Source organism: Camelus bactrianus, chromosome 16 (assembly GCF_048773025.1).
Source record: "Camelus bactrianus isolate YW-2024 breed Bactrian camel chromosome 16, ASM4877302v1, whole genome shotgun sequence".
Classification (NCBI taxonomy): domain Eukaryota; kingdom Metazoa; phylum Chordata; class Mammalia; order Artiodactyla; family Camelidae; genus Camelus; species Camelus bactrianus.
In genome coordinates this window covers 37,665,688-37,691,689 of record NC_133554.1, presented here as the reverse complement: position 1 = coordinate 37,691,689, position 26,002 = coordinate 37,665,688, and the positions used below count along the sequence as shown (strand labels likewise).

The 26,002-nt window shown below is 34.4% G+C and overlaps 4 protein-coding genes across 13 annotated transcripts in view; 1 reads left to right on the top strand and 3 right to left on the bottom strand.

Moving 5' to 3' along the window:
- The window catches only part of NF1 (neurofibromin 1), a 225,348-nt gene that overhangs the window by 157,680 nt on the left and 41,666 nt on the right, over positions 1-26,002 (top strand). The gene's annotated exons all lie outside the window — the stretch shown is intronic.
- On the bottom strand, positions 725-5,583 carry OMG (oligodendrocyte myelin glycoprotein). The gene is made up of 2 exons (XM_010958305.3): positions 3,766-5,583; positions 725-2,923 (listed from the first exon to the last, which is right to left on the bottom strand). The coding sequence occupies exons 1-2, from the start codon at positions 3,766-3,768 to the stop codon at positions 1,592-1,594; spliced, it is 1,335 nt and encodes a 444-aa protein (XP_010956607.1). The 5' UTR covers positions 3,769-5,583; the 3' UTR covers positions 725-1,591.
- Positions 10,219-20,565, bottom strand: EVI2B (ecotropic viral integration site 2B). Its single transcript, XM_010958304.3, has 2 exons — positions 18,689-20,565; positions 10,219-11,966 (listed from the first exon to the last, which is right to left on the bottom strand). Exon 2 carries the CDS (start codon positions 11,949-11,951, stop codon positions 10,599-10,601), a length of 1,353 nt encoding a protein of 450 aa, XP_010956606.1. The 5' UTR covers positions 11,952-11,966; positions 18,689-20,565; the 3' UTR covers positions 10,219-10,598.
- On the bottom strand, positions 21,279-25,466 carry EVI2A (ecotropic viral integration site 2A). The gene is made up of 2 exons (XM_074343091.1): positions 25,229-25,466; positions 21,279-22,649 (listed from the first exon to the last, which is right to left on the bottom strand). The coding sequence occupies exon 2, from the start codon at positions 22,626-22,628 to the stop codon at positions 21,930-21,932; it is 699 nt and encodes a 232-aa protein (XP_074199192.1). The 5' UTR covers positions 22,629-22,649; positions 25,229-25,466; the 3' UTR covers positions 21,279-21,929.

Genomic DNA, 26,002 nt, shown 5'->3' with positions numbered 1-26,002 from the left:
CAATTAGATTTGCCAGGGCAGAAAACTGTACTAAGAAACACTGTACTAAGTTAGTATAGGAGAGGAATTGCTTCATTGAAGCTTAAAAGTAATTTTTCCATAAGCCTGCCCCTTAAAAAGGGGGGAAAAGAAAAGCACATTAGAAGGTTGTTACTTTTCTCTGTCTCTGAATAGAAATGTTTCCAAACCTGGAAAGAAGTCTGTCTTAATTTTTAAATTTCTTAGGAAGGAGCACAAAAATTTTTCTGTACTCTTTTCCCAACTCTAGGAATGCTTGAAATAGATTCTCCCTTATGTCTCACAAATTAAGTTCCTCATTTGTGGCTCACCCATTTCAATTATGCTGTCTTACATTTCAATCTATCCTTGTTTCAGAGCTTCTTTTTCTGACTCTTGGCTATTACTTATGTTTATCTCTAATTTAAAAGGTGGCTTACTTTTATATTTGTAGAAAATTCTCAATTTTCTTCTAGTTGAAGTCCAAGTGCAATTTGATTTGGAGTGTTGAGATCTGACCCATCCATGCCTGGCTCTAGTCCTGTTGTCTGTTTTATTGGGTTCCTCACCTGGTTGTAGCACCAAATGAATCCCTTTCTCCTTTCCTTGTCCTCCCCCTCCCGTAGTACTGTCCAAGTTGGTTAGACCCCATGATTTTAGCCTGAAACTCACCTTTTTTTTTAATTTAGGTAAGTCATATTCTAACTTCTGATGTGCAAAAGATAAATTTCCCTCTCCTGCACAAAGAAGGCTTTTAATTTTGTAAATGTTTTAATTTTCCATTAATAAGCAGTCTGTTAGATATGCACTAAACCTGTTCCTTTACATGTCTTTAAGCCTAAACTTTTTATTGTATTTTTAATACTTTTATTAAATGCAAAAAACGAAGACATTGAACTTTCCTTATTAAAATGCAAAGCCTAGTGTCTTCTAGCTTTTTGAAGAGCTTTTTGTCCATTATATAATCTGTAAAGTAGCCAAGAGTTCCTCAGAAGCAGGACATCATTTAGATTTAAAACAATTATGGCTTGTGTGTAAAATAACGATGTGGCATAACCATTCATGGGGTGGCAACCACAGTTTTACTTTTGTGGCAGAACTCGTGGATACCTCCAACATTTCATTTGCCATAAAGACTGTACCAAGGTACCCTGGAACAAAAAAGGTTTAGTCATTTTTATTCTACTAAGTAGATTCTTGTATGACTAGAAAGCCAAATGACACAGTTATGAGCATAGACCTTTTATTTTTTCCAAGGTGTTTGACAGTGTAAACATACATAAAATACATATTAAAGTTTAGATGCTTTATATTTTATGCAGTAAGTTGAAGCTTTAAAAAGAAAACATTTCATTTAAAAAAAAAGAAACTCATTCGTTTTACTTCATTAAGACAGTAGAATAGCAGCAAGTACCAAGACATTGTGCACTTCTTTTATTTAAGACAAGTTACTTCATTTACATCAGTGTCAGAAATATAAGACTGGCTTTCTTGAATATTTAATATAGCTTGAGTCACTGGTTAGATAGGGGCGTATTTTCCCAACTATACATCAGGAAGGAGTTCTTTCATTAGTTTCAGAAAATGCGGACCCTCAGACAGCCAGCATGACCACAGCATTGAGCATTAAGAGAAATGAAGCATTTACTTTCCAAGAACTTGCCACAGAAGAAGGTAAGCGAGTCTTTACATTTGTGGTTGTCTCTTCCCTCCGTAAGTTAAGGGTTGTGCTTTGTTGAGGCATTTCAGAGAAATTGTTTGGCATGCCACTAGTAATACTTAGGGTCATGGGTGTTGGGGATGATTTTGTTGAGCTAGTGAGGCTTGTGTTTGTAACCATTCCATCTTGGAGATGAATAGTTAGAGTTGCAGCTGCTGCTTCATGTGGATGTATCATTTCTGTGGATGTATCTTCTGGATAGGGCACAAAAGCCTTGTCGGTGCTAGTAAAGGTGGTATCTTTGCTTAGAGTGGCACCAAGCGTTGTTTCCTTTGTTCGATATTGTTTGGGTATTTTGGTCACTTTGGATTGAGTTACCATACTCAGAGAGTTAATGGTGTCCACTGTCTGCATCCCACTTAGAGTGAACAAGCTTGAGGTAAATCCAGAAGGTGTAGGGTATATGTTATGTTCCTTCAAAGATGATATTTGGCTAGAACAGGGAGTCCCTATCACATGGGCTTTTGTTTCCATCATCCATTTAAGTAAGTAAGTAATATTTTGTTTGTGGTCACATGACCACCTGTTATTGTAAAGGGTTATCTCTTGCAACTGAAAGAGTTGGTCAAAAGCTTGATCTGGAATGAATGTGAACTTATTGTTGTGCAGGTAAAGATGTGTGAGATATGTCAGATTTATTAATGTTCCTGGAAGGATTTGTGTCAAGGAATTGTTAGACAAGTCCACGATATGTAGTTTGGAGGGCATGTTGGTTGGAACTGTCCAGAGTTTGTTACTACTGAGGTTGAGAACCTCAAGACTTCTTAGTGTATTTTTAATGAGGACAACCTTTTCCAGCATATTCTTAGAAACATCCAGATATTTAAGGTTCCACTGATAAGCAGTATCAGATTTTTCAAGCAGTTTAATGTTGTTGTTAGCAGCAGACATGTTCCAGAGGGACCGAGGTAATTGAGCAGGCAGGCTTTCTAGCCTGTTGTTTGAAATGTCCAGGGTCCTCAGATTGGTATACTGGGTTAACTGGTTATGCAGATCAGTAAAATGGTTATAAGACAGATTTAAGTGGATAATATTCTCTTGCAGTCCAGATGGTAATATAGTCAAGTTTCTACCTGAACAGTCCACATGCCTGTGCCTCTCGGTGCATATACATTGGAGAGGACAAATGCATAAAATACCAGGTGTGAGAAACAGAAGGATGAACAGGCTGGGAGACATTTTCAATATCTGATATTCCATCAAAGCCTGGAAACAAACAGATACACCCTTCTTTTAATATGCAAATACAATTAGGCATCTGCATGGGTCAGTTAGCATTAGGCAAAATTTTCAATAAACCTCGTTGTTGAGTCCTTTTATAATTGTTCCAGTGATTAAACTAACAAAGCTCCCCTTCATTTATAGTCCAAATGCCTAATCCTTCAATTGAGGCTATGTGGTAGAGAGAGACTCTCTCTCCCTACTCTCTCCTGCATTTTCTCCTTTTTTTCTCCTTTCTTTTGCCATAGTCTTTCTTATTTATCTTCCCAGAGCCTTGATATTATAAAATGACATTCTCAGCAAATAAAGAGTCAGAATCTTAAGCTATTACTATTTTTTATAATTTTTTTTCTTACTCAGATGGGGAAAAATGGCTGTCGTGTCTGTTTTGGTTTTTTGTTTGTTTTTTTTTTTTTTTAAGATCTCTGCGGTAATGAAATAGTCAATGTGTGTGTAGGATGAGATTTTATTTAGATAGTCAAACAATACTTTGAAATTCATCTTTGTCTTTTTAGGATAAATATATCCTTGCAAAACATTTCAAGGCACTTGAAAAATCAGATCAACACCGTACCTTTAAAACTCACATTTTATAAAGTGATTTCTTTTCTGTATGTTTCAGTGCCGATTCTAAAGGAAAACAATATGTATATTTACAAAGTGAATGCATATTAAAAAGAAATCCCTCAACTGACACTGCAGCAAATTTCTGGTGCATGCACTTGCTATTGAATATATATCCATTCCTAATGTTGACTTTCTCTTATAAAAAGGAAAAAGACAAAAATTCCGAAGTCGATTTTTTACTGATTTAAATAACAGCTTACCATAGTGTCGTCTTCAACATCAGCATCTCATTTTCTCCGGGAAACTTAAGCTTAAAGGTCGCCTCGTTCTGGAAAGTGGGAACCGCTTCTGGCTGCGGGCTGTGCTTGCCTGCTCAGCTGCATTGTGTTGCTGTGAGCCGAAGCTCTGCAACCACCTGATCAGCACCACACAGGAGGACTGCAGAGCTGTCATTGGTGCTGACTCAAATTTATTGCAAGAGGTGCACACGCAACAAAATGGACCAAAAAACATTTTTTTTTTAATTTACAGCATTGAGTGTACCCATATATCTCAGATTTGCTGTAGAATGGAGAACCTCCTGCACATTAGACCTGGCCCTTACTCATTTCTCTGTATTTGCCTGGGCTTAAGTTCCACATTTTAACATTTGCCTCATGAAGAATTTTTGGTTCTTCTTAATGCCTCTGCTCTTCATTCATTTTATATGTTGACAAATGTTGAAAATGAGTTTGACCTTCCTTGTGGATGGTTTTCTAAGATACTAGTTTAACTATTTTTAACTCTGCCTTTTCATGTTTTTTTTTCCCTAAAATTGTACCATTGTCGTGTCACTTTTAAAAATAACATAATACAGTCTGTTTGATTTTTATATACCTCCCCCCAACATAGTGATTATTATGTAAAATCAGCTTTTCAAATTTATCAACCACTTAACTGTTCATCTTTTGGAGAAGCACTAAAGTACTTAAATATGATTATTTTTGTCTTTATCTTTATGATACAAAGGATTATTTGACCCAGGCTACATACAAACAAGGCTACATTTTTTTAATGAGCATCTTATGTTTTTAATTATCAGTTCATGTGGTAATGTACATGTGTTTTATGTCTTTTGGGTTAAAGATTTTTTTCTTCATGAAATTACTTTGGTGAGTGGATATAAATATTGTTTCTCTAGAGACATCTTTGGTACTATATGACCATTTATTTGATTTAATGTTAAAAAAACAGCATAAATTTTCACATTTTATTTTACTGAGGAAACAACTAATAGTTTTTAAATTACATGAAATAATGTAAAAGGAAAACTTTCATTATGAGCTTTATAAAATACGACCAGATTTATGATAGTTTCTGCTCCACTTTTTAGTGGACTGATTGTGTAAATACTGTTAAAACTCGAATCTAATTTCTAGAATAACCAATTTACCTTAGAAAACAAAGTCATGGCATTTTATTTATCAGATTGTTACCATTTAAAAACCAGCAATTATTAGCACATTACATGTAAAGAAAATCTGTTTATGCCTAGTTACTAAATCTTATTTTTCCTCTTAATTACATTTGCCATTATTTTACTCCTAATTTTACCCTAAGTAGAATTTGTTGTATTAAAAAATTGAAGTTTATTTTCTTAGAAATAAGAAAGTTTATTTTCTTAGAAAATAAACTATACTCTAGGAGTCATCTTTTTTATGAGATTAATGTTCCTCGAAAAGTACCTACATTTTAGAAGTCTGCAGTGTTAGAAATTTATTATTGATTAGGTACCTTATTCCCACTTTACTTTGAGGGTTCGGCCTTGGACTCTTTAATAAGACTCTTTCTGTGGATTTCAGAAACCAGTCATCAGTCTTAGTGCTTAAAAATAATGTGTTCAAAATACTACGTTCAGCAATATTGTTGTGGAAATAAGGAATGATTCTTTTGACATTTACGTTTCTTCTATTTCAGCTTCGGTATGTTTTACGCTTCAGGGGATGTGACTGGGGATCAGTTTAGCAAACAGATCTCTCCTTTTAATTTTTGGAAGTTTCATTACTTCCAAAAGTAGAGTTACCCAGTTCCATTATACTTACTGGTATTTTTGTTTGAAAGAAGGAACATGTTATTTCATTATGAATTTGGCTGCATCAGGATCAGATTTTGCAGCATATAATAGAAAATTTCAAAATAATAGTAGTGGCAATGTTTCCTATTTCAAGTTTGGGGACATACCAAATTGCTCCTATTATTCAAAGATTATTATAAAATTCTCCAAAAGAAAATGTTGAGGGTGTTGTCTACAGCCATACCACCCTAAATGAACCAGATTTATCGTCTAATCTCAGAAAGTGGGGTCGGGCCTAGTTAGTACTTAGATGGGAGAAAAAGGCGACTACATTTTAACATATTTGAATTGTAACCATCTGTCCTTATGATTTAAGAAATTCTTGTGAAGTAAAATAATAGTATATTACTGTAACTCAAAAGAAGAATTTTTATAGGCTTAAGTGTTTGTTACAACTTACTTTAGATGTTATTCAGACACATTACATCTTAGGTAAGTCTGTGAAGTAAGTAATTACAGCTGTTTAGGCAACTATTATATTCTAGACTAAGCAGTAAATTAATTTACATATTCTTTGGTGAAACACACTGTCCTAGGATATATTACTCCAACATTGTGAAAGGTATAACAAATTACCAGAGAACAACTATCCCATGTTAATCAACAGTTTGGAAATCCAATCAGTTTATCTTTGTTACTTAACTGTATAAAATTTGTTGTGCTTATTTGAGAATAAAAGCATTATATTCTCTATTTTTGGTAATATATAGTTGGCTATTCAGACTGAATTTACTGCTGAAAACAGCAGAGAGTACTGAATAAAGAATTTGAGAAGCATGGAAAAACTGACAAGACAGAAATTATCAGGTCAAAATTCAAATGAATCATTCCCTTCTCCCACTTCACTACCTTTTTTTCCACCCCCATGCCACTGGATTTTTGCCAAAACTCAGTCATTTGTTCCTTAGAATGTCTCTCATCTGGATTTATCTGTTTGCTTCCTTGTGAAGATTTAATTTGTTCCTCTATCCGCCATATTTCCTATAAATGGTTTCTAACAGCATTAACATAATTGCTTATTTGTATCATCCTACAGTAGTTTCAAAATAATACCAGTATTGCTACAGATAATCAGATTACAGACTACTGAATAAAATTTAAGATTTCTTTGCAGCTCTATTTGTTCTTAGAATATATTTCACTAAGGATGTATAGTCAATTCTGTATTCTGATGAAACTGGAAGTAATTGTTTTCTCCATTTTTAATATCACCAACTTTACATAAAGTTAGTTTTATTTATTTTAGTTAATTACTAGTTTTTAGGGACAGCTTAAGTCCAAACTGTATAACAAGGTATCTTCCGGGAAATCTTGCTTCTCTGTCCCCTCCAGTCTGTTCCTTTCCTCTTCTTATTGGTGACTATTTTTATTAGCTTTTGGTTGTATCTTAACAGTCTTTCTTTTTGAAAACAAACAAAAATATGTATGTGTAAATCATATGTTCCTGTCCATCCCTTCTTATATAAAAGGTTACATACTAAATAGACCGCTACACATCTTATTCTTTTATTCTTAATAATATGTCTTGAAAGTCACTCCATGTCAGTACATAGGGATCTTTCACATTCATTTCATGATGCATAGTACTCCATTTGGAAGTATACCATGGTTTATTTAATCAGTGCCCTGTTGATAGGCGTCTAGGTTGTTTCCGGACTTTTGCTGTTATAGATGATGCCACAGTGAATACTCTTGTGTCTAAGTAATTTTATATTTTGTCCAATGAATCTTGGAAAAAGTCCCTGTAAGTAGGATTGCTGAGTAAAAGGGTAAGTGCATTTGGAATTTTTCTGGATATTACCAAATTTCTCTCTATAGGTTGCACTGTTTTGCAGTCCTACCAGCAGTATATCAGGGTGTCTAGTTCTGTGAAGCCTCACTATAGGCTTTGTTGCTAAACTTTTGGATTTATACCCATCTGATAGGGATTGGTATTCCAGTGTAATTTAAAATGTATCTTTCTTATTATGAGGAAAGTTATATACTTTTATATGTTTTTAAGGACTATTTGAATTTTCTCTTCTGTGACTGTCTTTTATATGTTCTGCATATTTGTTGTGTTGTGGGTATCCCCCATCCACGTTTAGGTTTTTTTAATTTTAAATATATAAGCCCTTTGTCTTAATTTAAGTTGTACATTTTTCCCCTAGTTTGCCTTTTGTCTTTAGACAAAGGTGTTTTTTTTTTAAACATTTAAAAAGTTTACCTAATTGGATTTTCCTTTTTTTTAAAAAAAAAAATTGCTTCTGGATTATAAAAGAATTCACTTATCTTTCTTCTATTATTTGTATAATTTCATATTTTATATTTAGGTCTCTGATCTATTTGGTGTTTATTCTTATGTACTATAAAGTATGGATCCAATTTTATCTTTTTCCAAATATCTGTCAGTTGTCCCTGTACTTTTCTGCTGATTTGGGATTTTAGTTTATTTCTGGACTTTTCATTCTGTTCCATTGATCTGTTTGTCTAGCCATGCGTTAGTATCACAGTGTTTTACTTATATATAGGTGCCCATATATTTTGCTGCTTTACTTTTTGTTCAGAATAACAACAATTAGAGTCACCCTCATCTGGCTCTTTGTGTTGCCCACCACCAACACCAAATGGAATATATATGTGATACATGTCTGTTGCAGTACATAAAGTAGGTGCTCTTTGGTCCTATGTTAGTAAAGAATGCTGAACCAAGAGTCAGGGAACAAACTCGGCTTTCCGAACCACTTCTAAGCAAGTCATTTACTCTCTCTGGGCCTGTTTTCTCAGCAATTAACAAATAAAAGAAGTTGAACTAGATGGTCTTGAGTGTTGTTTCTGAATCTGGTTAATACTTATCTGGTAAAAGCACCGCTGGTATGTAGTCCAGTCTACTTTTTATTCCCCTGTGCCTTGTCCTTTTGCCATATTCTGAAAAATACTTGGTCTTCTGAATCCTGCTTCCTTAATCTTTTCTGTAGGTTTTTCTTTGTTCCAGCATTTTCTTTTCTCCTGTGTTTCTTTTATTAGCTTGCATTTCTTTCTGCTGATTAGGCAAGGATTGCCACTGTTTGGCTACTCAACTCCCACTGACCTCAGTGAGGAAAAATTACATGAAGTAAATAGGAATTATTTTCCCCCTGGCAGAGAATTTCTTAAAAACAAAAACCAGCTGTTGACAGTAGCCTGTTCTTCTGTGGCACAAAGAACAGAAGGCAGAAAACTGCCTGTGTAGTGTTCGAAGAAATCAGACAAGACTATGACCAGGTCACAGCTCCTTATTTATCTATGAGGATTGGTATTTCCCTGTATTTCCTAATATTCCTCCTTCAAGAGGTCAAGAAAGAAAGTGATGGAAAAGAGGAGTGAAAGTGTGAAAAGAGCCTGCTAGGTAACAATCTTACATGTGAAAAAAGAAAAGTTATGATTGAAGGCATGTCTAAGTCTTGACCAAATATAAAAACTTTATATCTTACTTACCCTAATTACAATACTTAAAATTAAAAAAAAATAGGAAATTCTTAAATTACTAATTGTTGTTGGATAAATTAACCTTAAAAGTGCTAAATTTGAAAAACATATGAAAAAACATTTTAATGTGGAAGACAGAAGAAAACCAACATAGTTTGACAAACATCATGCTTATTCAGGAAAAATAAGCTCAAGGAAGTGTTTCTGCAGATAAGTTTTAATAGTCAGTAAGGGATTTCTTTAAAGATTTAAAGAGAAACATTATATATAAAAATTTTAATGTCCAAAAGTCTGCTAGTTTTTATTAAGATGGAGCTTTGTTAGTTTCTTGAATACCAGTGCTGCAGATAAATACTGAATTTTATTCTGACAAAACCAAAACTGTGAGAGGTTCTTCAAGGATAGGTTACCACTAAGGCCACCACGTTTCATTCTAAGGGACTGTTTCCCCCAGGAGTTTGGGAAGGGGTAAGGAGGGCAAAGAAGTCCTTCTGTAGGCACAGGCTGGCATCTCCACCCGTGTGAGCCAATGAGCTCTCTCCATGTTAACTTTGTCAATGATTGGGTCCACCCCTGCTCTGATTACTCAGATTTATCATTTGTCAGGTAATGAATAAAAGATGAAATTCTGCATAAGAACGGTAGTTTAAGAGTTTTTATATATGAGAAAGCATGAGTTTAGTGAAAGTTGAGAGCCATCTGTATGTTGATATAATTGTTTTTTTCTGAAAAAGTCATCAGAAGTTGGAATGAAGCCATACAGGTGTATTTTTTTTAAAACTTTCGTAAGATTTCATTTTGTTTGGGAGCTTGAGACATATAGAAAAGAAACTTTTTAAAGAGGCTAGTTTTAAAATGTGTGCTCCTCCAACAAGATAGGAAAATGTCTGCATTTTATGGTGCATGGTCATATTTTTTTCAGAGTAAATATCTCCAACCCCCTCAATTTGTTGTTTTAATATGTTTGTTTTACCCTAATTGTTTCCAGTGAGAGCTAAAAGGAAATTTCTCTGTTCTCAAACAGGCATTTTAACCTCTCACCCCCACAAACTTGGAATATTTAATATCTGAGATATTAATTTAAAACTTAAGAGTTTTGTTTAGAACTTGAAGTGTGTATTTAAATTCTCACCTCCCCCCTCAAACTTTGAAGTGGAAAAATAAAATTTTATTTATTCACAGCTTTTCAGGGAAAAAAAATCTTTTGGGTAATAATAAGTATATGTAGATTGCTTATTTCCAAAATGGTTTAGTTATTGATAATACATACCATATTGATACACATACCATCCACATATGTAAATGTACTATACTTAAAAGTTAGGTCCTATAGCCAGTCAATAGATCACTGTTACATAATTTTTAAAAATTCTGCTTACGCATATGGGCTTTGAGCAGATTTCAGGTAGTTCCTGAATAAAAATCAAAATTGGCTACCAGGTGCCATTTAATATAGTTCATCACGTGAAGAAAAACAAAAGATAAAGTCCTTGGAGAAGAATGGAAAATCAGCTGAAAAGAAAGTTGTAATATTTATAACAGTTCTGCAGATGGAGGTGGCAGGGATTCATTGAGATCCTGATCAGAGTCAGGAGGAGTAGGAAACTCCTGACACTGGATCTCGTTGGAATCTTCCTGGTTTTTCACAAAATCTGCTGATGGCAGGGGCAAGTTAGGTGAGTCAGGGGGAGGTGGAAATGACTGTTTGACCTCAGAGTTATGATCTTCACAGACTTGATGGAGACAGTCCAGAGGTGGTGGGAAATTGGTAGAATCACTTGGAAGAGGAGATACAGTTGTCATTGTGAGATTGTCAGATTGGTTACTCTCCTGCCCTTCCAAATCAGGAAGGGGAGGAGGCGGTGGAGGCAGATCTACATCATCTGAAGAAGAAACTGCAGTGCCATCTGTTGATCCATCAGCACTATCCTCTGATGTACCATTTGCTTGATCTTTTATTTTCTCTGTTTTGGGGTTTTTGGAATCGTCAATGTTCTCACTTGATTCAAACAACTTAATTTCTAAATCATCTGCTAAAAGCGTGCTTTTGCTTGGTTTCCAGGCCATAAGTGAAATAATTGATGTACGTTTTGTAGATACTTCATTTTCTCTGATGTCATCCAAACACATATCAGGGGTTTCACCATCAGCAAATGGAGACCTACCTGCCCAATTTTGGTCGTTTGACACTGGTTTTCGCAAGCATTTCCATAATACAATCATGATTATAGCTACCAACATAGAAGTCATAATTACACCAATTAATATGGCAGCTATTGAATTAGAATTGGTACTCTTTGGGGTAATTTTGTTACTGATAGTTTCTAGGATGAATCCTGGTGTACTTCTGATAGCTCGTTTTGGTTTTGTGGCTAGATTATGAGCAGTCGTTGGTGTTAATTTTCTAGAAGTGTGCATAGATGATGGTTGTTGAGGGGGAGTATAGTCAAATGGTGGTGGTTGTCTGGTAGAAGTATGGTCAGATGATGATAGTTGTCTGGCAGAGGTGAACACAGGTATGGCTGTTCCTGGGAAGGAGGCGTTGGCCATTGGTATTGGTTTTCTGGTGACATTATGGGCAAGCGGTTGTCCAGCAGAAGTGGATGCTGCTGGTTTCTCAGAAGAGGCATAGGCAGCTGGCGTTGGTTGTCCAGCAGCAGCTTTAGCAGTTGATATTGGTTGTCCAGAGGAAAGGTTGTTGAATTGCGTTCGTTGACCCAAAGGATTCTCTGTTGTACCTTGAGAATTAGTGGAGACATATGGCATTGATGATCTAAATAAAGTAGACTGTTGTTCCTTCTCTGTTGTATTCGCCTCTGTCTCCGAGAAAAATACATTGTTCAGGTGTCCACAAAACAAAATTAAGATGAAATATTTGGCATCCATTTCAGAATGTTTCCTCTTTACCAGTGGTTTTACAATAAAAAAAAAAGAAAGACAATAAGGTATCATTTAGTGTTTAGCATAAAGGAGGTAGTTACTTGATAAGTATATATCATTCCTACTTTAGTTAGGCTTGATCTACTATAGGCTAATGTGAGCAACTTTTAAATATACTCTAACTTATTATGTAACATTTGGACCACATAGGCAGTGATCTCTCTTAATTCTTTCATAAGGTCAGTACTTGGCCCTGCTGCCCTTGTAGCTTTATTACATTACAGGTCTTCATCTCACAGCCGTGCTTCTCAAATGCATAGGCTCTGTATGCTGGTACCTCATGTGCTCTACTTTACCCTCCTTCTATTGCTAGAAATACTTTGATCCTGCTGCCTTGAAGGATACCAGTAACTATCTGTTACCTAATCAAGTGGTCTTTTCTTCTTTTTTTTTTTTTTTCCTCTCTTGATCATCTTCCTTCATGTTAATCTCACTAGCTCCTGTTTTTCTCTTGCCTTCTAAATATGGTACTTGATACGTACTCAGTCCTCACTCTTAACTACTTTTCTTAATCCTGAATCTGTGAGGTTTTAGCGCTCACCTTTACACTACAGCTCCCAAACTTGTGTATCCAGCCTTAATTTCCTTAATTCTTGTTCCATTTGTATGACTTCTTTGTGGATATTTCCATGTATATATCCCACTATTAGCAAAATTCAACATACTTAAAACATAATTTATCTTCATCTCAAAATGACTCCTTTCCCAACTCCTCTATTTTTGTTAATGATACTACCTTTGTGAGTTTCTCATGCACAGAGTCCATTGTATTAAGTAATCTTTGCAGCGGCATCAGTGTCTAGAACAGTGTCTTTATATTAGGATCTCATATTTTTAAAGGATTCAGTTCAACTTATAGTCCTAGGCTCAGAATCCTGAAGCGGTCTTTGACTCTGGTTGAGTCAGTCCTATCCAGTTAGTAAGTAGTCCTGCTGCTGCTTTTGTTTATTTATTTATTATAAACAACATCTTTGTATCAGGTCCTGTTCTGGTTTAGAAGATACCAAAAAAAATTTTTTTTTTCATTTCTAGTGATAGAAGCAAACAGAAAATAAGTAAATACAATAATTTGCTAAGTTTTATCACAAAGCTATGCAGGAGATGCACAGAGGAACTAACCTAGTGTGGGAGGGCTTCAGGGAAGTTTTCTCAGAGAAGTAAAACTTGAACTGAATCTTGAAAGGTTTGTAGGAATTAAGCAAATGAAATTTTTCAGCCAGGGGAACAACAAATGGACATAGGAAAAGAAGGTATGGGTGTAAGTTTGGTGGGTGGAGTGTTTTGTGGGATGGGGCAGATGCTAAAACTTGAAGGGTTTTAAGTTCCAGTTATATTTCTGCCACCTAACTACCTAGCTAACCTGAGAACTAGTCACTTAATTTCTCCTATTGTCAAATGCCTTATCTCTTAAGTGAAGACAGTTTTCAGCTCTGTGTATACTACTTGTTTTGTACATCATTAAACACAATGTTAACTATTTAGTTATTTGTTAACATTAAGGAAAGGAAAATCTCAAGGTGTTACATCCTGGAATATATGATTCAAAACTATAGTTTTTGTGTGATTTTTAGGCCAATCTGAGAGAGATTTGATGGTCTTTGCAAGGTACAATAAATGGAGAAGAGGAATTCCTTCAAGTTTTGCAAATAAATAGACTTTTCAGCATATTTGAGTAATTCTCACTGCTCATTTCTCTACCATTTGGTACACAGTGATGACAGATTACCTTATTTTAGTAGGAGAAAAGACATGTGATTTTTTTTCCTGTACAGTCTCTTCCTCTTTGTTTTCTAATACTTCAAGCCTAAATTTTAAAATATTTCTGCTTTAAACTTTCCTGCACACTGCTGATGAATTAATCTTCTTACAACCATGTATGATCAGATTACTGTTCCCTTTCCTCTAGGGTTCCCCATTGCTGTCAAGATAAAAATTCCAAACTGAGTTTTCTTCCTTCTGTCTTGAGTTTACCAGTCTAGACGCATGTCTCATGACTGAAACTTCTTATTCAGCCTCTTCCCCATCTTACATACTTCCTAAACACACACTTTTTTCCCCCTAAACAGACACTTTTAATTATGCTATTTTTCGCCATCTCACAGTGTGTTCTCTTTTATCCAAACCCAGCCTCTTTCACCTTCTGGCTGCCTAATTTAACCTGTCCTCATCTGTCAGACCTCAGCTCAGATTTCCCTTCTGAAACCAGATTCTCTGTGACTGATCACAGCTGAACGAGCTCGGCCATTCCCTGGATCCGCCTCGTTCTTGTTGTCTTTATGGTTTCTTAGAGAATTCTTCATGTATGTTCCTCACATTTCTTTTCTCTTAAATAATTGTGTTTATTTTTTATTACTTAACTTTTCACACTTTCTTTTTATTATCCCCACCCCCTCAAATAAGATTACAAAGAAATGTGAAGGAAAAAGGAAAAATCCTTATCTTGAACATACTATGTACTATACCATCTCAGGTGTTTTACATACTTCATTTTATTTAGCCTTTAAATGATTCTATGAAGAAGATGGAGGAATCCTTGATTTACAGATAAAGAGACAAATTCAAATACATTAAGCAATATGCCAAATGTTGTATCCCTGTTAGTGACAGATTGGGAATTTATACCCAAGGCCATCTGATTCCAAAGCATACGCTCTTTCTTATTTTCAGCTGCCTCGTGTTTTTATATTTTGATTCCTTTACAGCAGAGTGCTGTATGTGTTAGGAGCTCAGTAAACATTTAACCTGTATTGGACTTCTAGGTTCTTTACCATTTCGCCTTTTTAGTACTTTTTAATACTTTCACCAGAATGTAAACGGAGAAGATGAAATCTAAGTTACTAAATTACGCTTTATATCCATTTTCCAAAAGGTTTAGTGGGGAAAAATTTGAAACTTTTGACATAAATACGGGGACTTGAATCATCGCTAGATAGTTATCATCTATGCAGTTCCTCCCTACTATTCTTACTCCCCCCCACAAAAAAGCCTCATTAGAAAGTGTTATTCTTCAGAGTTTCATTTTAGTTTTTAAAAATGTCATCCATAGCAACAGAAAATATAGGCCATGAATTGTCTTCAGCAAAAAATGTTTCTTCTTTTGTGAGTTTGCTTAATTTTTTTTAAAAAACCCACACGGTTCCTTTTTTCAGTTAGCTGAAAAAGGCATTAGAGAAGGAAAGAGCCCAAACAGGAACATAATTATAAACCCAGTTTAGTTTGTAAGATCAATTTTGATAGGTTCATAGCTTCTTTTGTTAATAGGAACATCACAGGACCTTCACTGTGTAAGATTTTCCACTTGTCATTTAAGGGTTGCAGCAGTATTAAAACCGAATTCTATTTTTTACCTATCCCACTCCTTTCTCCAACTCCTCAGTTAGCTGTCTACCCTCTTAGTGTCTGTTACATCAAAATACTAGACTTTGTCTTAGAATTCTTCTACAGCAATTCAGAATAGTCCACAAAAAAGGAACCAGATTTAAAAGAATAAATAGGGGGTATAATAATGAAGAATCTGAATTTTTTTCTAGTTCAGAGACAGTGAGGCCAGTGTTATTACCAGTGCAGAAAGCTATTTAACATGTACTTTAAGTATATAAAAACCATGTGTACCTGAAGTGCCAATATTATTTCTGCAGGAAAAGAAGGTAGAAAGAACCATACGGGGCAGTGGAGTAAGTAAAAAGGAGGAGAAGATGTCAGATAAGATGAAATGAAAAGGGAATGCAAAGGGAGAAAAAAAACACAGAAGAAAAAATAAAGCAAAACTTATAGTAAGCAGCAAATACATGGAAAAGTGGAATGTAAACTGATTAGAGAAGGAAAAGAAGAAAAGTTAAAAAACTGAAGAACAAATAGTGATTATATTTAGCAAGAAGTTAGGGTAAAAGATTAAAGTGGACGCAATTAGAAGTTGGGGGAGAAGGCAGAAGTAGATGAAAGAAGGAGCCACAAAATGGTATTCTCTGTCTTTGTGGATGTGGGGAGCCAGCAAAGAGGAGAGATCTTCCCAAAATGGAGGACTTAAATCACCCATCTTGTCAAAGTCACTTATCTTTCATTTCAGGCTCTCGTATCTGCTATAAGTATCTTTAAGATTCATATTCATTCTCATTCTCTCTCTCTCTCTCTCTGTTCCTGGCACTATCCAGCAGCGTACTTGTTAATTACTCTAAAGAATCTATGCACAATCTATGCAGTGTTTTTCTAGAAATCCCTTAGTCTGCTGCTCAGGCAAACTCTGAATTTGTCTACCTTTGTACAACAGTATTTTGCTCCTTATTTTAGGTTGGGACTTTGAGATTTAAGTCTGTGATTTTGGTCCTCTGTTTTTCCTGAATATTGAAGAATTTTTAAAGAGAAGAAGAAAAATATCAGCTGTTTTAACTAGACATTTTAAAGGCAGTTATAGTGAAGCAGGAGTGCCCATGTATTAGACATGTTCTCATAGACATAATTCGTAAGTACGTAAAAAGTTTAGCATTTAGTAACGCTGTTAAGTTGGATATGATAAGATGTCATTGTCTTTTAAAGGGAATCAAGGAGATTTGGAGAGCATATCCTCGACAAGGCAAGTGTAGGTAGCAGTATCAAAAGTAGCATCTGAATTTCAGTTACTTTGATATACTGTTACAATACAGATACGGTAGATTAAAATTTAGTGGTACTGCATCTCCAGCTAATAAAGTTATGAAACTAGGAAAGGAAGAAAACAGCAATTCCGTATCTTGAGGAAGAGCAGAAAAGGAAATTAACTTTGAACTATGATAGGAATTATTTGATGACCATCTTTTTTTGATAATAATAGCTACCATTTACCAAGTACACACCAATGCTAGGCACTACCCGTTTTAATGAGCAGGGTGATGTTATCATCATCTTACAAATAAAACTGAGGCACAGAGAAATAGGGTAACTTGCCAGAGTATCACAGATCTGAATAGTGCACTGACACAGAAACCAGTCAATCTTGTATCGGAGCTTTTTCCTTCTATTACATTCATAGTAAAATTATGAAATAAGAATACAAATGAACTAATTATTATTTTGATTTCTTGCATATGTGTAAGCACATTTGACTGTCCTTTATGATTGGATTACCGAATTCTGTTGATTCTTATTTTGTAGTTGGCTTTATTCCTTTGATAACTATGTAAGTTTAAAAAGCTAAATATCTAATCTGTTCTTAGAAACAAGAATTAGTACATATATGTAAACTAAAGAAAAGTGCAGTATACTGTATATATGTATTTGCATGCAATATAATGTGTATGTGCAGTCGAACTATAATAATTCTATCTAATAAAACTGAGAAAGGAGGAAAAAAAAAATAATGCTTAAAGAGGAGGGGAGATGTGAACTCTCTGGGCACAGATACGTAGGTAACTTTTGGAGGTAGTCTTGTATAAAAGTTTGGAAAAGAACTACCAGAAAACCATTTTAGTCCTGTGACTGAAAACGGTTATGGAAGTTTTCAATGGTTAGTCTATAAGCTGTCATATTTGAGGTGATATTTAAAGATTGGACACTGAGAGGCATCAAATTTATATTTAACAAATTCAGACTTATTCAGAATTCATAATTTCCTTCAAAGTAGAATTACATAGGAGTTAGTTGAAAAACACAAGCACTGTTAAACTCTACATTTGGGGCTGACCCTTTAAAAATATATAGATACATCTTGTCCAATAAAAGGATAAGAATCTTTATCTTTTAACTTCTGTAATAGTTACTTAGAAGAAATCCAAAGTAGACTGCTGTAAGGGAGAGTCATAAGTACTTAATGAAATATTGAAGTAGGCTGTCACCCATTATGAATTTATTATTCTGTGATATTACATATCTATGTAAATTCTTTGTCATCGTTTATTTTGGAGGATATTCACTTTATAGTTGCCCAGTTTACTCACAGAATAACCATCTTTTCTCCATATTAACAACTTTCTATTCTGTGGGTGTTCTTTTCCCAAACTGTTTACTAAAGGCTCAAATACGTGACAAATATATGGATGGTATAAGTATATGTACACATATTTTATCATAGTAGTTTTGTCTTAGCTTTAGAATGTTGGATAATATTTTCATGTCATTATTACTTAAATTTAAATTTCTATTTGTAAAAAATAAAGCATATATAATGATAATGAGTATCTCATCCAATCACCTTTGATTTCCTTTTTTCTTATTTTAATTAAGTGAAAGTGACCATTCTTACTATGGAAACTAAAGAAAATTTAAAAATGAAAATAATGTAAATCTATGGATTATGCTATATACAGGAAAATTTTATAGAAAGCAAATCAGAATTTTTAATAATCAGTGTTTTGGGGTTGTAAATGCAGCCATATCCCATGGATTCTAGTTTTATTTCCAAGCCTTAGAAATAAAGCTTCATCTGCCATGGCTATAGTTTATTTCTTTTGGTTACAGAACAAAGGTTAACAAACATAATGATTAAATAAACTTTAAAGGGCTTATTATATTAACCTAAGTGAAAATTTTTCTCCAAGGCAAACTCAACACTGAATTTTTAAAATTCCATGTGATAAAACCACAATACCTGCTATACACATCTGTAGACTGTCATACTTCAAGTCTCAAATAATAACGACATTTTGGTTTTAAAAATAAATTTTACATAAAGCAAAGATTAAACCAGATTGCCTATGTGAAAAGTTTCTTACCTCAGCTTTAACTTCTTTTGCAGAATGCTAAATTCTTGCTCTAACTGGACATTTTGGTGATTTGGCTAAGAAAGCAAAAGGAGTGGTTTAATTCAGATTATAAATGGTCCTCTAGCAAACCGAGATGGTTTCTGTAGAAAAAGAGGAAGTTTATCTGTAGTTGGTTCCGGAAGTGCAATAAGCCACAAAATGACTAAGAAATGTACTACTTTAACAGAACTTATTTTGAAACACAGTTTGGAGCTACATGATTTGAGTACTTTTAATTAGCACTTATAGGTAAACATTTGAGACTCTCTAGTAATGTGATTGTATAGTTTAAGTGTTTAAAATAGAACCTTGGAGAGAAAATTGTATGTTATAAGGAAAAACTGCCAGTTCTGTTATTACCCATAGTGAGATTTCTTTTCATAAGAGGTAAATGATGTGTCTTGTTTACTTGTATGACCTTAGGCAAGCGTTGCACTTCTGAGTCAAATATTCTGGAGGAATATTTTTATTACTAAGTTTTGTGAGGATTAAGTAGAATAACATGTATAAATGCCTTACACACAGTAGATAGCCAGTAAATGTTAATTTTGTTTCTTCATACATAATTTAGGCTAAGCCCAGGTATAAGTATAATTAATTTTTCACCAAATACTTTACCAAATGATTTTTGAGTTTTAAGTCCACAGCTCTTTGACTACTCACAGAACAGTTAACTCTCAGGTCAAAAGCAAAATGGGAATCATCTTTTAAATAAGTTAACTAAGCAAAGTATGTTTTGAGAAGAGTATGGGTCAGTCTGAATACAAACTTCTTTGGGCAAGTCACCTTCTGGCCTCTTTCCTCATCTGAAAAATGGAGATCATAATTCTTAATTTATAAATGTATTATGGGATTAAATAAATGTAAAGTGCCTAACATGACACCTGTTATAGTGGCTACAGTAATTATTAAACCATGCTCTGCTTCCCCCCGGTCACTGCAGAGGAACACAGATTATTAAGACCTAGTTCTTAACTTCAAGGTACTTATGATTTGGTACAAAAAGAATAGATTTTTTTTTTCTTTTTTAGGTGACTTCTGCTCTAAAGCAGAATATAATCAATATGGTATAATTTTTTGATTCACTGTTTTTAAATCCCTGAATTAATCATGCGAACCATGTCACCCAAGAGTAGAAAACAAAAGTGTCTTTGTTCAAAAATAACTTAAAATTTGAATTCAAAACATATCTTAACCTGTCATCTTTAAACACTGGTCAAGTCTGGAAAGGAACCACTTCTGTTTATTCATGAGCTACTATTGGATGTTGTCATTCTGAGGTTGTGTGTTTAATAGCTCAGATAGTGATGAATTTTAAGTATTCCTGCAGTAGGAGCTTTCTGTTTTGTGAGAAAATCTTTTACCTGTATGTTGAATAGGAAGTAGTTGCCTAGTTAATTTCTTATTTAAAAAAAAAGACACTAATTTGTTTCCTCTGACCAGTATTTATATATGACACTTGGTTCAAGGACTCCTATGTGTTATCACTATTTATTCTAGTACACAATCCCAGATTTTTAATTTGCACAGAATGGGAGCTCTGCCCAGTTTAATTTCAAGTGTGGTCCTTTTTATCCCTCAAAAGATGTCACCACGACTGGCATGAGTACTCTCTTGCTTTCTTTTTTTCTTTGTTGATATTTACCGTTGTCTGGAATAGTATGTTTATGATTTATTGCTTAGAAAATGGATTTTTTATAAATTGGTAATAAATTGATAATAAGATTGATGCTTTTTTTTTTCTCCCCTATCATCATTTTAAGATGCAACCTTAAAAAAAAATGTAACCTAGATCTTTGGAGCCATGGAGCTTTTAAGAATTGAATTTGGTATCCAAGAGTAGTATGACCTAGGAAATTATGCAAAAATTATCAATGCCTGTAGCTCACCCCATTCTAATTAAATTAGGAGGGGTGTGAATTAGGCATTGGTGGATTTAAACTCTTCGGGTAAATCTGATTCACAGGACGAGAGTCACTCACCTAGAAGAGAGGATAAGGTTGTGGTCATACTTGGAAAATATATATAAAATCTTTTCTTAAATGGCTAGCATTTTGCCCCAAATAAATGCCCCAATAAGGGATGAGTTTTGTTTTGTTTTGTTTAATGTGGCCTGATCTTTAAGTGTGCCCTGTGTCAGTTTCAGTGGACAGTTGGAAAGTCTCTCAAACCAATTTTTGTAATATATTGAAGATTTAAGTCTGGACTTAAATGTAAGTCATTGTTTTTCTTGAACCCAGTTTCTTTAAGGGTTAAACAATTAACCTGAAATTAGAACAAACACACACACATCTTTGCTTATGTCATATTGATAGTAAAAAAATAAAACTGGTCATTTATTAGGCCACTTGGCATTCTTGAAGTCGAGAAGTTGATCAACCTTTGGATATTTGCGATAAATAATCCAATAAGCAATACTTACAGAGTGATGTTACACTTAGATATGCTTTACATTTACACTGGCCTTCTCTTGTGACTGTAAATCTCATCCGTTTCAGTTGTGCTGTATTTCTTTCTGATCTTTGTAGTGTGAGCCCTAAGGTAATAAAGTGAATGCAAATATACGTAGTAATTTTTATTCTAATGAGTCTTAATTTATTATACAAAATCAAAGGTTGTAATTAAATATTTATAGTAGAACAACACTTTCTTATGTGTACCGTATGTAAAGATGAAAACATCTAGCATAACAATTAGCTGTGCTGATATATGAGCTGGCATGGATTCTGTCACATTCAGCAAAGAAAGTACCATTTAACTATACAGTTCAACTCTACGCATTAGGAAGGTGACTTCTATTAGATGTTAAAGCATATATTTGCCTCTCATGGCACACTGAAACTCTTCAAAATTTAATTACATTTAGACAAAGATCATCTAACTACTGTTGCTGGACAGGAAATCTTTATTTAATTGTTCCTTTCTACCTCTATTAATTCCTTCACCTCATCTTTAAAACTTTCCTCAAATGCTTGTTTTATTTTTTAGCTTTTTAAAATAGTCAGTGTCAGAACAAAAGTGCAGTTTAAGTAACTGAGTAATCAGGCATACTTCTCCCCTTCTCACCTGCTTGATTCTAAATTGCAAGGCCTGCCATGTCAAGTTTTAGACCATCAGAGCAACACACTGGCTTTAAGTATCAAACTGACTTCATTTTGACTCCCGAAACTTTCTCATTGCCACTTTGCATTTTTCTTCATTAAAGCATCCGTTAGTTGGTGAGTTGTTCAGTTCCTTCTCCATCTTTTCTTGCCCTTGTAGCTGTGAGCACGCCAGTAGATTGCATCATTAGGTTGGGCCCTGTGAGCTGTTTTGCTCTTTTCCAAGTGTCTGATTCAGCAGACCATAGACCGCTGCTTGCCAGGAAATCGCCATTGCTTCTAGGCTGACGCTTGCCTACTTGTTTTGAACGTCGGAGAGATGAGACTTTGTTTGCCAGAACCACAGTTGATAAAAATAAAATGGTACAGATAAGAAAAAGCACTGCGATTATAATTAAGCAAACTAGCATGGCCATTTTGTTGTTGTTTTCCTCACAAGCATCTTTTTTGAAAATTTTACTGTGATTTTTGCTTGTGTTTTCAATGCTCTGGGCTGTTGGAGAACTCTTCCTGACAACAGAAGATATATAAAGCTCCAGTTCAGTTTTAGGAGTTAAAGACATCATGTGAGATGATGTTGCTATTTCAGGCATGTTTGTAGAATTACCTTTTTTATCTACTTCAGAAGTTGTAGGGTTTGTGTTAATGTTTTCATTTTGGCTTCTGCCTGTCTTATTTTGAATATCTGGATCCCAGACAACAGTATTATTAGTCCACAGATGTGTGTAGTTTGCTTTTGTTCCGGGAGACAAAGAAAAAACTGTTGTCATCAGAAAGGCAAGGTGCAGGTAATTTCCTGTGTGTTCCATGTCCTTGAGTGTACTGGTAATCTGTTGGGATAGCAATATAATTTGTTAACTTGTGAGAGAACAATGGTTCCTAGTTTGGGTAATTGTAGTAAAAGATAGACAGCTGATATGTTACAAATAAGCTACAAACTCATGCCTGACATTTGCTATCCTGCTTGAGTTCCTTCTGAACCGATTTTTTTTTCTATTAAGCTACATTATAAAGAAACAATTTAACTTATATTATTCTTTTAAATGCTAAAAGATAGCATTACAAATAACTACTAATCATTGTAAACTGAATACCATGGCTTTATGGTTTTCTTCCCCTTGAGCGTTCTGGACTTTAGTTTTGAGTCAGATGCTTCTGCTTTTACTTTGATTCCTCCTTTTTTAGTTCCTGACCATTTAAGGAAACTCTTTGCAGAAACTCCCCACCCTCTAACAAATGTGTCACCAATCGTTATAGTAACGAAGAAATGTGACATTTTGCTTCATGTATGAAAAGAAAATGCAAAAAAAAAATTTTTGGAGGGATAGTCAGGAAAGGGGAAGTATGGTAGCACCAAAAGAAAACAGACTTCAGATAGGAATTCAAGGTGTTCTTTTTTCTTCTTTGGTGTTTATCTTGAAGCTTAGAATAAAGCTGGTACTTAGAAATATATTCTCAATATTGTGAAAGCTGTTTTATGGTTGTGGGTCTCTCTTTTCACCTCTCTATTCCCTGACTTACTGTGGTTTTCTGCAAGCAAAAGCATGCCACTTTTCTCAACCTAAATGTCTGTCATGACAAGGAAAAAGAGGCAGATTTCTTTTGAATAACCTCAAAAGTCCAACAAAAGTGATTTACTTTTCGAGGGGAAGGTATGGCTCAGTGGTATCTATCAAATAAATAAATAAATAACACCCCCCCCCCCAAAAGAACCAAACAAAAAGAATGATTGACTTTTTTCATCATTATTTTCTATGAATATTTTGACATAATTTTTAAAAATAAATTATGCAATCAGATAGAAAGAAAAACAGCATCAGGATCATGGGGATTTAGGCTAAAATGGGACTTCAAAGCAGATCTCAAGTCTCAGTATATAAATGAAGGAATTGAATTTCAGTGTTGGCTCTGAGGTCCCTAGAAGCCAGTCCACAAAGGAAACAAGCCTGTTCCTGATTTTCATTACCCACCGTATGATTGAAGATTTAGTTTAAATACAATGGGTATATCTGTTCCAGGTACTGGTAGACCAGCAAGAAAGTTTTATCACCGTTACAGGATTCTCTCTTGTAATATTCCAGTTTGTGCTACTTTTGTAAGAGTATTTTATTGTTAGCATTTATTTGAATAAGGAAGTAGAAACAGAAGCTAGATTATTCTCCTGAGAGTTTCTGAATAAAACTGCCTATTTAAGAACTTTATTTATGTCACAGAAAGTTCTTCTCAGAGTTGAATGTGGGGCCTTTTTTTTTTTAATGCAGAGTTTGATTCTGTAGGTCTAGGAGGGATTTGAGATTCTGCATTTCTAACCCACTCCCAGGTGACACAGATGCTACTGCTAGTCATGTTTCTTTGAGTTTCAAGGTTTTTTTTAAGAAATAGTTGTTATATTGTCATTGGATAATATTTGTATACTATTGGTATACTGAAATTGAGAATAACAAATGTGGTATGTTGTTATACAAATAAAAGTAGCATATAATAAACAATGCTAACTGGAAACAAACCTGTGAAGTAATATTTCATATTGATAACAGGGAGGAAAAAGACCTTTATTTTGTGTTTGAGAAATAGGATTACTTTTTTAAAGATTATTTTTTAGATTATGACCTTTAATGATAGTTAAAAAGACTGTACACTGACGTCTACGTAATAGTGTCTAGCTTCAATTTTTAAGTTGAATGACATAAACCTTTGGATACTTTATGATTCTTTCACAAAGAGAAATACTTTAAATTGGGTTAGCAAGTAATTTCGATCCTTTTATACTAGACTGGACTTCTGCATTAGATGCTAAAACAATTTAAAGCGGGTTATTCTTGTCACATTAGTTCATTAACAATGTGGTACGCATCACAGTGTTCGTACACATTTTAACAGTGCTTACCACGGGATAGATAATAGGCCCGCTGTTGATTGTCTTCAGCCAGATGTACTGTCATCCCCAAATAAACAAACTGTTAACAAAATGAGACTTTCTCTTACCCTTACAAATGCCTAAAAATAGAGAGCTGTCTCTACATCCCTAATTTATGCCATGGAGGCCAGGTTATGTTATCAAAAGTTTTCTTTATCTCTGGTCATTTTCAATAAAATTGTAATGCTTAAGCATTGGTAATGAGAAATTTATTTTTTAAACTTTTTAAAATAACAAATGAAACTTTACAATTCACTGTACAATCTAAACTCAAATCGTTCTTAATCCTAATTTAAAACAGTGTTAAAATCTTTCCGTTTCCTTCCTGAGTTTTACTTACTAAGATGGAAAAAAACAGCATACAATTTCAATTACTAGTGCTACTTTGTTAGTAAGATTCTTAAGTACTGTTTGAAAGCACTTCCTCAAACACTAATCTGTACAAAGTTAAGTGAAAAAGCAGAAGAAAAGCCATACATATATGTGACCTACCTTACAAAATGGTTGTTCAAAATCTTATTATAACCTGATTTTAATAAGCCACTTCTTTTCTTGTCTTGAAGCACAGCTTCCAAGTAATTTAAAGCAGGATAGACTTGGAGAGTATGAACTTAAAAGTAAATCTGCAGTAAAAAAAAAGGATATGTACAGCTAGCTTTCCACTAACCACAGATGACACATTTCCTTTCCACTGCAACTAAAGCACATGTCACAGGGGAAAAAAAAACAAAAACTCCAACTTGTCTAGTTGGCCACTGGCATAACAGGAGGCTTTGTAGAACAAATCCCCGCCTCCAGGGCAGGGAGGGTTTTCTGCTTAATGCCTTTTGACCTTATGTCTGTTCTGTATGCCTGCTGTACTTTTGAATGATATATTAGCATCATTCAAAAGAAGATAAAATGACATTTTCCCTGAGATTGAACATTAAAATCTTCTCTAAAAATTTTATATGTGTACTGCAGACTGACTTGACAACATGAGTTTGGAGATCTGGGGTATTGATCAGATAGTAGTAACAGGGTTGTATATAACCAACATCTCAAAGTGTAGAATTGCAACAGTGGCTTGAGAAAATATCTAGTAAACATTATGGGACAGAAAATACTTTCGTGTGGTTTCATGTGTATACCCACACACTCTCCCTTCAAATGTCCTGTCATCACCTCATATTCAGTCTGTCTAAAATGGAGTTCATTTCTCCCCCAAATTGGCTGCCTCTCATGATCTCTCTGTTTTCGTTCATGACAGCAACATTCTTTGTAGTC